The sequence below is a fragment of the Tasmannia lanceolata genome, unplaced genomic scaffold (genome assembly GCF_043159265.1).
Source record: "Tasmannia lanceolata isolate RefF3 unplaced genomic scaffold, GAP_Taslan_0.1 ptg000015l, whole genome shotgun sequence".
Lineage (NCBI taxonomy): Eukaryota > Viridiplantae > Streptophyta > Magnoliopsida > Canellales > Winteraceae > Tasmannia > Tasmannia lanceolata.
The window spans coordinates 54,505,049-54,517,548 of NW_027518692.1; the positions used below are offsets into that span (position 1 = coordinate 54,505,049).

The 12,500-nt window shown below is 37.8% G+C and overlaps 1 protein-coding gene across 1 annotated transcript; it reads left to right on the plus strand.

Moving 5' to 3' along the window:
- The first annotated feature begins 2,429 nt into the window (after positions 1-2,429).
- On the plus strand, positions 2,430-11,174 carry LOC143892462 (proteasome subunit beta type-5-like). Its single transcript, XM_077397087.1, has 8 exons — positions 2,430-2,586; positions 3,144-3,267; positions 3,536-3,665; positions 8,948-9,054; positions 9,583-9,717; positions 9,801-9,904; positions 9,980-10,080; positions 10,750-11,174. The coding sequence occupies exons 2-8, from the start codon at positions 3,154-3,156 to the stop codon at positions 10,881-10,883; spliced, it is 825 nt and encodes a 274-aa protein (XP_077253202.1). The 5' UTR covers positions 2,430-2,586; positions 3,144-3,153; the 3' UTR covers positions 10,884-11,174.
- The last annotated feature ends 1,326 nt before the right edge of the window (positions 11,175-12,500 follow it).

Below are 12,500 nucleotides of genomic sequence, written 5' to 3' on the forward strand. Positions count from 1 at the left end.
TGTTTCAGAGTCACTCTATTTAGAATATTATTTAGGCCCAGTTTATTTTAGAGCTTGAGAACTGATAGTGAGTCCAAAACTGATTATTGGACTCAAAATTATGGTTAATTTAGAGTCCAATAATCAGTTCCCAGAATCCAAAAAAAAAAAAAAAACTGGGCCTTGTACGTCTGTTATTACACTAAATCAGCTTGTCTTTCCTTTACTGATTGGTTCTTGATGCAATGGACCCTAGCATCACTGAACGGTTTTTTGAGTAGGTGATCTAAAGTTTTGATATAATTTGGGCCAAATTCCTATAGTAGCACTCGGTTTTGACAAGAGTTTGTTAATTTCAAAATCTGCCATTATTGAATCTGTCTCCAAGTTGAAGTGAGTTGTATTCTTAATTGTCTGTCTACATACATTTGTTGTTGAATGATTCACTACTATTATTAGATCCTTAGCATCTGAGGTTCCTTTTGGTTCCTTTTGCTCAAATCTAAACACCAAAGCAAAGCTTGCCTTTGGATAGCATCATAAAAACATCAAGTGGATTCAAAGATTCTCAATATTGCGACATTTTCAGTACTGTCCCTTTCCACAGGCCCCTTCGTCACTTGAAACTAATACACTTGTTTTCTTCCATTGAGTCCTTACCAATACCACTGCATCAGTTCTCCCTTGAGTATCTTTTTAGGAAATTGTAATAAACTTTGATAGCTCTTTAGTGGTAGGAGACAAGATGAGTCTACTGCAACTATCAAAACATTAGTGCTCTTCCTTGCACTTCTCTTTTGACGTTAGCATTGCTGAGTTTTAGTAAGTGCACAAGTGTCGGATCGTGGTGTGGTGGCTAGTGGGTGATCAGGTGTGATGAGGACTGTTGGATTGTGTCCCGTCTATCCATCGGTCAAAAGCCCAAAGGGTGCGATCTGCACTCAAGGATCGATCTAGACTGTAGAATCGCGGATCGGTGTGACCTAGTGGCTAGAATCAAACCCGCACTGAATAGGTGCTCTGTAAGGGTGCAAATTGAACATAAAGGATGTCAGTATCTCTATAAATAGAATGGAAATGTGCCATTTCAATTAGAATTCGAAAATCCACTTGTGTGACTTAAGTTTGACAATTTCCAAAGCAAAAGAACTCTCTTGAAAAGCCTTTCCAACTTACTGTTTACGTTCCTTATTTCAAAATCCATAAACAATAACTAGGGATCTCACATACTTGTCCATCTAAAGGTGATTCGGGGTTTGTCCCGCTTGGCGCAAAGCGTTAACGAACAATTGGTGCAGACATTGGGCTTCAGTACCCCTTGCACACGAATATTGTATTAAGGAAAGTGACAACACGCCTCGGAGTATCTTTTTCTTCTCTGTTACCTACCATTCTCCACAAACGATTCTCCAACATATTTGTCTACGATCGGAATAGATTTGCCCGGTGGTTTTTCTTTACAGAAGATAAGGTTGCAACGGAAGCAAAGTATGCCAATGCTCCATCTAGAGTAATTAGTAAAAAAGTGAGGATGATAATCTACCTATTGCTACTAATGTCAGCCATTATTTATCTCCCAAGGAGAACTCGAGCAACCCCATCTGAACCAGCTGATAGAGGGCCAATGCTGCTATTAGGCAATTGGATTTGCCAGGCAAATTTGCTGAAAGCCATTTTGTGGCTTACTTTTTCAGGAGAGAACAACGGTGAATTAAATGAATAAGACAAAATCTGCAACAAGGAGCCGTGAAATGACTCTATGCGAAATTGCCAAGCAAGCCCCGATGGAAATATATGAAATAGTTCTTTCACCAGGAAAGGAATGTTGATAATTCGGAGTTAACCCATCTACCACCTTAAGCTGGATGCAAGATCTGATTAGGGAAAAGGAAATGTCAGGGACCCAAGTCTAACAGGGGAATTACCAAGAAATTTTAATCATGTCAAATGACATCAAGCCATCCAGGGATTTTGAAAACAAGGAATTTTGCTGAAGTGACACCCAAATGCCAAGCAAAACCCCTAAGCCAACCCTGCTTTAAACCCAAAACCAACACACAAAAAAAAGGGCAACACAAACATGTTTTGATACATTGCGCTCATGTTTCTTGTCTTTTATATTTAAAGAGCTGTTAAAAGGTTTTTACGGTCCCAAAAAGCACTTACGTGACACTTAAATGCTAGAAGACAAGATACATGAGTGCATGTATAAAAACGTAGTTGTGCTGAAATCATTTTCCAAAAATAAGAGAACACCTACTGCTTAAGGCCCAATATCGCCTGTGTGCCTTATACATCACAGTCAGTCTCATCTGAACCGTTCGTTTGATAGGCCTTTGCTTTGGTTCTCTTATGGCCAAAAAATTATGACGGTTCAGATCAGTCAAGAGTGGGACCTACTCTGATCATAGCGGCGCGCTACACCGTATTACAGTGAAGCCGCGCCCGCGCCCTACTGAAAACATAAGTCTCCACTCTTCAGCATAAAGGCTGCAGTTCCTAAACCCCCTTCTTTGTACCCCTCTTTCTTGGTTTGCAAGCTTGTTGCTTTGGTTTTGCCTCGAGATTCATAGTATCCTTCTATTTTCTTTTTCTCCTCGTTCCAAGGTACGTTAACTGCTTTTCCCTTCTGCTCCTTTACAAAGTTGGATCACCGATTTCTCAATTTCGATTTTCATTTGCGAGCAACCCTTTTCAAATCTTCAATGTATAGTAAAAACAATCCACTCATGCCCTAATTTCAATTTTTTATTTCTCTTTTCAATTCATTTATTCCCTGTATCATATCTGTACGCTTGTAAAATTTCTAGGGTTTTGTGTGAAGAGAGATCATATTCCTCCTTTGTTATTATCATTTGATTCTTTGTATGTTTTCATTACCTTTGAAAATCCCTAAATAAGAATTCTTGTAACTTAATATGTTTTTATTACCTTTTGAAAATCCCTAAAATCAGTTGCCTGTTTATTCCTTTTCTCGACCAGTAAGGCCACAATAATCATAGAAAGAAGTAAAAAGAAAAGATCATTTAGTGGTGTGTAATAATGTTTAAACTAGTTTTAATGTTTAAAAAGAAAAGATCGTTCGTTTTAATAAAAAGAAAAGATCGTTTAGTGGCATACAATATCTATTGATTAATGTTTAAACTAGTTTTTATCATTTCTAGGTCTATAATCATGAAGCTCGATACAAGTGGCCTTGAATCATTTGCGACTTTCCGTCAAGGAAGTGATGATCTCTGTGGAGGTTTTGCATCTGTCCCGTCATTCGAGCTTCCTACAAGTGATGATGTGAGTCCTAACATGTTGGTTTTTCTTGGGCATTTAGTTAATGCCATGAGGATTTTTTTTCATCATAATTTAGTGTCTCCAAGTGTGAGAGATGAGGGGTGAGAAGTGGCTAAAAATCAGGAAAAAGTCGATCCTATTTTAAGTAGAGTTTTTTGTTTCCTGATTTTTAGCCACTTATCACTAGTTTATCATGAAAAAAAAATTCATGGTAGGCAAACGTTCCCTAAATGTGTGAGTGGGAGATTCTGATTTTTGTTTCTCTTTCCAGTTTGATGGTTTTCAGAAGAAAGCAGTGCAGATGGTAAAGCCAGCGAAAGGGACGACGACACTTGCTTTCATTTTTAAGGAGGGAGTTATGGTTGCTGCGGACTCTCGAGCTAGCATGGGAGGATATATCTGTATGCATTACATTCTAAACACTTTTGCTCAGTGCATTTGTTTATGTTGCATTATGTTTAATTGATCATGCCGTATACTTGTTTGAACAATTTAACTTGACGTTGAAACCAGTGAATTGAGCAAAGATTGATGATCCATGTTTAAATGTTAGTTTCATGTCGAAAATCTTCATGCTGTCCTGTTAAAAAAAGATGGTGTTGAACTGAAACTGACTATATTGTCATAGCAGTCTTTCTTCTCAAATGTATTACATTAATTCGAAAAACTGACAGTGCTTGATGCTTTCTAATTTCCGACTGGGACAGAAATTGCATGTGGTTCTAAACATGTTACGAACGATTTAAATTAAAAAATTTGCACCCATCTTGCTGTAGACTTCGATTTGGGAACTCTTTCCATCATGATGTCATGCCAATTCTGTAGGATAACATCTGAGGATTTTTTTTGAAAGATAGTGTTATTCATTGTGAGGAAAAAGAAAACCCTGAAAACATGCAACGAGTAGCCCCGAAACTCCTCCTTAGGCACCCTCCAACTTATGACGGAGAGCTTGATATGCCCAAAAACCCAAACCATCGAAGAAGATCTATCCTTGGCATGGTTTTAAATTTTGGCCGAAATACCGAAATTTTGGCCGAAATTTCAGATTTCCGTTGGGACGGAAACCAGAATGCACAAAACCCGAAATTTTCTGAAAAATGATTTTTTTATATGTTACTTTTAATCCAAAATTACCGAAAATTCAGTAATTTAGCCCGAAATTTCGGATTAAAAATGAAATTGAATTTTTTTTTCCTCCAAATTTCGACCTCTGAATTTCGGTTTTAGCCAAGGCCGAAACTGTAACCGAAACCGAAATTTAAATCTATGATCCTCGGTCATATTAGTGTCTCAGTTCTCAACTCAACTCAATAAGGCCTCATGAGTTCTGTGTGACCGTAAAATCCCTACAAAGTTGAAGGGAAAGTTTTATAAGACAGTAAGGCCAACCATTCTGTACGGCTCAGAATGTTGGGCCACCAAGAACCAGCATGTGCATAAGATGAGTGTAACGGAGATGCGAATGCTTAGTCTTAGATGGATGTGCGGCCACACAAGATTAGATAGAATTTAAAATGAAGACATTCGTAAAAAGGTGGGGTGGCACCAATTGAGGAGAAGATGAGAGAGCACCGCTTAAGATGGTTTGGACATATCCAATGTAGGCCTTTGGATGCTCCGATGGTTTGGACATATTAGTGTCTCTCTGTCCAAAATCCAAATGCCCCACAAAACAACAAAATGTGTCACAGCCCACAGCAATCTACCTAGGGTCCAAGGCGACCACAATGTCAACTCTCTTAATGGCTTTGAACCAAGGCTGGCTGAACCCAAGCAACATTGAACCAGCCAAAGGCATTAGACCAAATAAGTGCTGCCCCTTCTCAGTGAATGAATACAAATGATCATGCATAGTTCAAGATTCTTCTAATGCCTGTCTCTCCCCCCTATCTGTCTGTCTTGCACACACACACACACACACACACACACACACACACACACACACACACACATATATATATATATATATATATATATATATATATATATATAGGGAAAGGTGTGCGTACTCGGTCGAGTAGATAAGCTTATCTACTCGGTCGGGTTAAAAACAGTGGGGGCCCACATTTTTGGGGTGATCCAAACCATTCATTTGAAAGGCCCTTACCTAGATAAAATGTCCACAAAAAATCAGCCCCATAGGATCATCCTAACCCATCCAACAGTGGAGGGAAAAATGGGCAGATTTGTGGACAAGCTGTGTTTGTCCATTTTTCCCCATTTTTCCCTCCACTGTTGCATGGGTTAGGATGATCCTATGGGGCTGATTTTTTGTGGACACCCTTCTAGGTAAGGGCCTTTCAAATGAATGGTTTGGATCACCCCAAAAATGTGGGCCCCCACTGTTTTTAACCCGACCGAGTAGATAAGCTTATCTACTCGACCGAGTACGCACACCTTTCCCATATATATATATATATATATATATGGACAAACACCTTGATTTGATTTTAAATCAAATGACCAATTCAAAGTGGAAACTGTACTGTTGGGAGTCCCATGCTTTTATACAGATAGTGAAGGCACACGTTTTAAACCCAAACTATGTGTAAGATGACTTGTATGTTTAGATTGCTTCTCATTTAGTCATGCAAAATATGCCTGTGGAAGGGTTTTATCTTTTAAAATCTCTCTCTCTCTCTCTCTCTCTCTCTCTCTCTCTCTCTCTCTCTCTCGCCTAAACCTCCCGAATGCCATTTTTGGTACTTTTGCACTTTTGTTTTATTTCCATGGCCTATTTGAGAGTATACGCAGAATGGAGGAGAATGTGTAGCAATGATAGATTGGTGTTGACTTCCCCATGCTCAAGGCATTGAGGTTCCCATTGTTAGCTATTTGATGCAGTTAATGATCTTTTATTGACGCATAGGTTGTGTCTGCAGCGTGTTCCGTCGCATAAATGTAGTTGTATGCATCGGCTTTTCATTTTAGTGAGCCAATTTCTGTTTATAGGAAGTAAAAACTTTTTTGTTTGCACGGCGTTATTGTTGTTATGAGAATTAAAATTGTTTCTGCTAAGTGATGTTTTTTACAAGAGTTGGAAGATATCTACATAAAAATAAGGTCATGGATATACTCTTTGAAGGGTGTTCTTTTTTAGAAGTTGAGATTCTTTTCGTAGTTTATTCTCTTGATTTTGTCATGGATCTGCTCTTTACAGGGTGTGCTATTTTGGAAGTTATTATACTTTTTCTTAGTCCATTTGCTTGATTCGCGGTTGTCGAAGGTAAACTTATTCAATGCGATCCCGTGGGGAGTAATGGACATATGATGGTCCATTCCCATGGAGGATAGCTTAATCGTTGTAGGAATATGTGATTTGATGCAATAGAGAGTTTCATTTTGTTATATTTATAAAGAAGTGACCGAGGTCACAAATTCACTTGTGTAGGATGGTGTCGTGGGATTTATTTGTGTATTGCCAAGTCGGTTGGGATTTTCTTTGGCCGCATTGTGCTCCACATCAGCATTTTTAAACATTGCTTATTGGGGATAAGTGAAATGAAAGTAGCCCCAGTGCCCCTGTCTAGTTGTAAGCCCTCAAAGAATTCTTTTAAGAAAAAGACATAATATTACCTTTAATCAACTCCTAGGATCTATGGAAGAATGTCAAACAAAAGCCATCAGGACTTGGTTAAATTTCGGCCAAAAAGAAACGAAATGACCGAAATATTTCGATTTTGACTGCCATCTCAAAAAATCCACATGGATTTGGAAAATTACAAGATTTCACCCGAAATTTCGGTATTTCGTTAATGTTTCAGTCGAAATATGTGAAACATGCAACTTTTCATACGAAGAAGCAAAGTTTCAGTCAAACATTTCAACAGAAACCCTGACAAAAATCAACTCCTAGTAAAGAGAAGAACAATGAGATTCCTTTAAGATATTTCTAAGAAATGACAAAAAAAAAATAGTGATCAAGAATCTTACCTAGATTTTGACCGTGATTTCGTACATAAATGTTTCCGTGATTTTACAAGATTTTGGCCGAAATTTTGTACCAAAACTGAAATGTTTTCGCTTCGTTGATGACCGAAATCGAAATAAAACCTTGCCTTTGAGTCAGAAGGGAGCCACCCTAAGTTCCTCCTTATTAAATGGTCTCTCCATATCTCAAGAAGCCGCCACATACAAATGGAAAAAATCAATCTCAGGGAGAGATGTAAGGTGTCCATGGTCCGAAGAATAAAGCTTCTGATAAAAGGAGATGATCTCCTCGATCTTACTATTCTTATCCTCAATTTTCAGCTCGTTCATCACTAATGAATGGATATTGTTCACACTTCTCGTGGCACTGACAATGCCATTGGAATAGGCAGTGTTCCTATCCACTATCGTTGCAAAATAATCTGTTAGGCTCTATGGAGGTTCCTGACAGCATTGCAGAGCTCAGGTGTAGGCCCACAAGTTCTTTTGTGTTTGGTCTACATGTAAATGTTTGGGTCTAAATTACTACCGTGAGTCGCGGATGTGCATGGTGAATATTGCTACGTAGTTTCACTTTTTAATTGGATTTTTTGTACCTAGCAAATGAGAAGTCAAAGGATCGAAAACCAAGTGGTTCTCAAGTCACTCCTTTGTTTTGATCCAGAAATTTTGGTTGCACTGTTGCATGAGGCATGCTGAAATTACCTATTTTTTAAGATGTGCCAAACATTGAACAATGGTGATGAGTTCGAGCTGCTCAATAAATGTGAATGCAGCAGTATAGCAATTCTATTAATTGGTCATTTTTTTTGTTGCTACCGATGAATGTTTGGCTTATAATGCTTTAAGTTCTAGAATACTTAAGAGTATTGCAGAACAACAAAAAGATATGGTCTTTAGCCAATTTACTGCTGTGCAATGAAGCAAAAGATAAATTTGTACAGAAGAATTTTTTTTTTTTGTTAGGTAAGCTGGGATTGAACGTCCAACATTAGTGGTTTACTGTACCAATATGCATTTCATAATTATATTTATGTGTTTTTCAAAAAATAATAATTATATTTATATGAATTGAATGTCAAATGTGGTTCATGTATTACAAATATTTATATGAATTACATGTGAAATCTGGTATGTACTGAGTTATCAGACATGTGCGACAGCTCATGTCACTAGGTGGGTGGTTTTCTTGCATATGTGATGAATGTTTTAGTATATATTTGTGCTTATTATAGAACTTCATGAAATTTCGTCTTACATGCCAATCATTTGCATTTGTTTCCATGATTTTACATCATTTCCACTCTAAATTTCTATCTGAAACTGACATGATTTCTATTTTCATCACTACTGAAACGCATAACAAATTCGACACCTAGAACCTTGCCGCAACCTCAAGGTTGAGGCACAAGTCCTCATTTAATTGACCTACAGGCTCAACCCGGACAAAAGAATGTTATATAAACTGTAAATCATCTTTACTTTCTTCTGGATCCTGATTTCTTACGGTTTTGGCGTAGATTTGCATGCTCTTCACATTTCATCTCATCATGAAGAGAGTAATATCTCTCCTTGAACTTGAGTCCTTTTGTGACCTAACACACATGCTAACCAATTTGGTCATTTTGGCATTCCACGAAGTTCAGCTGTACCCTTAAAATGTTTCCTCATATGGGCTTCATTTAATCTCACCTGACATGGTTGTGAGATAAATGCTTGGTGAACATCTTTTTCATCGTATGTTTTGCAGCATCGCAGACCGTGAAGAAAATAATTGAAATCAATCCTTACATGCTTGGGACAATGGCCGGAGGGGCCGCCGATTGCCAATTTTGGCATAGAAATTTGGGAATCAAGGTGACTCAACTAATTTTCTATTCTCTTCCTATTCTTTTCGATCTCAATATTTTGATTTGGATCTAAGTTCTCGAGTTCCCAATTGTTTCTTCTATTACAGTAGCCCTGATGTTGTTGTTTATGTGAATAAAATTTACATTAAAAAATATACAACAGCCTTATATAAGATATTGCTCTTTGACCACTAGTTTGTTGCGAATCTAAAACTATTCATATCATGTCACAAATATCTCCGATATTTTCAAAATATCGTGTTTTTATCACGACATTTTGATAAAACGACAAAATCCCGAAATCCCGAGATTTTAAAAAATGTAGCGATATTTTCATTTTTATCAGAAATATCACGATAATATCATGATATTATACCGATATTTTTACGATATTTTTATTTTATATTTTTTCATAAATTATATATATATATATATATATATATTTAAATAATTTTATTTTTATCGTTATTTTCCGGATATAAACCCAAAAAAATAAACAAAATTAATATATCCCTACACTGCTTCTGTTTTTCAGTGTCGTCTGCATGAGCTGGCAAACAAACGTAGGATTTCGGTCACTGGTGCTTCAAAGCTACTGGCCAATATTCTGTACTCGTACCGTGGAATGGGCCTTTCAGTTGGAACCATGATTGCAGGATGGGATGAAACGGTATATTCTTGTTTATTTATTATATAAATTTACTCCATATAAATTTGACATTTAAACTAATAATTCTTTCATTTGCAATTTAGGGGCCTGGTTTGTATTATGTCGACAGTGAAGGAGGAAGGCTCAAGGGAACACGATTCTCAGTTGGATCTGGTTCTCCATACGCTTATGGGGTGCTGGATAATGGGTAGGTTAGGCCTTTTTCTATTTTTAATGTTGAGAAGTTGAACAGTATTTTCTGATAACTTTCTGTCTGTATCAGGTATCGGTATGACATGTCGATTGAAGAAGCTGCAGAACTGGCCCGCCGATCTATCTATCATGCTACATTTCGTGATGGAGCTAGTGGCGGAGTTGCTAGCGGTCTGCTCTCTCTTTCTCTCTCTCACTCTCTCTCTCTCTCTCATATGATATTTGACTCCATAAGCATAAAGATCTGTGCTTCTTTCCTTAAAATACCAGTCTATTAAATGAGATTTTATATGGTGTAAGCCTGTAAAATCCAGTCTTTTTCAAAAAGTACTGTGCGGCTTACAACACAGGATGATCCAAACCATCCATTTTATGATCCAAATCATCCATTTTATGGGCCACAGCTCACAACATAAATAGGTGGTGCCCCAAAAATAATTTTCATAGGATGATCCCAACCCTCCAATCTATAGTGGTTTCGATAATATGCAGTTCCACTACTCGACTTTACTGGCTAGCACCATATAAAATCTCCTATTAAATCCAAAATATCGCAGTCTATTAAGTAGCCAATATCACCTATTTATTTTCGATGACTTCCTCGCTGTTAGTCCTCTTCTAGCTTTTATTTTGCTACTTTTCCATCCATACCATCTGCGTTTCACGTTGCATTATTAATGCTGCCTTTTATCTCTTCTGAGCAAACCATGTGCCTGGTAGTCTGCTATTATAGGGTACATGCTTGCAGAGTTCTAACATGGAAGCACGAAAATGTCCATATGCATTGAAATCTGCATGTTGTATTCAGCAGTTAAAACCCATTACGGCCTTGTGTTTCAGTGTATTATGTTGGACCCGAGGGCTGGAAAAAGCTTTCTGGCGATGATGTGGGCGAACTCCACTACAAATACTACCCAGTTGCTCCCAGCGTCGTTGAACAAGAGATGGTTGAGGAGTCATCAGATTCAGCATGAGGTTTGGTCTTACCAAGTCCTGGTTCTATTCTAGTAGTATGTTTTCCCATTGGACATTTTCAAACAAGTGACAACTATTCCTAATCTCATCTGCATGTAAGAATATCCAAAATACATGTCTTTCTGGTGAACACATGCGAGTGCAATTATTACAGTGGGTCTACACTACACATGCAATCCTTGCTTTTACTGCATATTTTGTAGATGCCATGAGAACCCTTTTGTTCTTCTCTCATTGGCATCACACCCTGAACCTCATTATTATCAAGGCTTTATATTTCTTTTTACCTATATGACATTTTTGCCCTTTTTTTTTTTTTTTGAAAATGAGAAATATGCTAAACTTAACATATTTCCTTCAAAAAGCATAACATGATGGGTTTTATCAGCATCTACAGGTTGTGTAGTATGTTGAAATGTTGCCTATTCAATCTACAGTCATTTAGGTTTGCTTTTTCCCCCCAGCTGGATGATGAAAATGGATTTTTGGAATTTATTAACCTTCTCCAAAAAGGTACTGTCAATAAATCCTATTGGTACTGAAACCATAGTTTTAAAACTCCCCCGTGTCATTGTGGACTCCCTCGAGTTGACTCCCTTTTACCTCTGCCGCATTCTGTGTTTTGCCCTACAAAGTCAATTAAAACTCCCCCGACTCTCCCGAATGATGACGGCGCCAACCGAGTACTCAGTTGTGTCAACCGACCACTTGACCACGTCTTTCTTCGGCCGCGTTTTGCGCCGCATGTGCGTTTTTAAACACTCACGGAAATCATTTAAAGAACACCCGAGGTTGCGGAAGATAAGTTGTTATGAAGTGTGTGTTGGCCAAAACATATATTTACAAGTTGCGAACAATAATCAATTCCTATTATCTGTGGGCCAGGCTGCAGGATCTTCCCCACTGGGTGACCGTAGCCATTTTTTTATTGAAAGGCAGTGACCTTAGCCCTTTGATTTGTTACTTGTTGGGCTTTCTGGGCTATAAAAAAGGCAATGGTTGTCACTCAGTAGGAATCTTCAGACATCAGTAGATTAGGATTTTTTGACTGGTGAGATATTTAGGGCATGCCCCATTCATAGCAGTAGGCAGATGATTTGGATCATTGAACAAGCAGAAGCAGCCTTTGCGCTTTTGCTTCATTTGGAAAAAATCTGCCATATAATCCCTGGCACAAGAATTTTTCTGGTGGTTATTATGACTAATCACATCTATGCGTTTCATAGATGTGATTTTTAGGTAGAGGGCATCAAATGATGTTTGGATTGAAAAGATTTAGGGGCTGTTTGGATACGTGGATTTTAGAATCCGGGATTTCTTCAAAATTGTAGCTAAAAGACAAGAGAAGAAGCAGACCAACCGTCGTTTTTTACCCTTCTTCCCGTCAGCAAGAGAGTAGCAGATCTTTCCATATTTCTAAGTTTTGAAAATCTTAGGATGCATGAGAGATTTTTAAAATCTGAATTTCTCACTTAAAATCCAAGAAACACTGTCAGGACAGTACATGAATCCTCTTTTATACTGTTTTCAAACTAAAAACATGGATTCTAAAATCCACGTATCCAAATGGCCCCTTATGCTCTGTTTGGTTGCCGGGTTTTTTTTGTTCCTGGGAG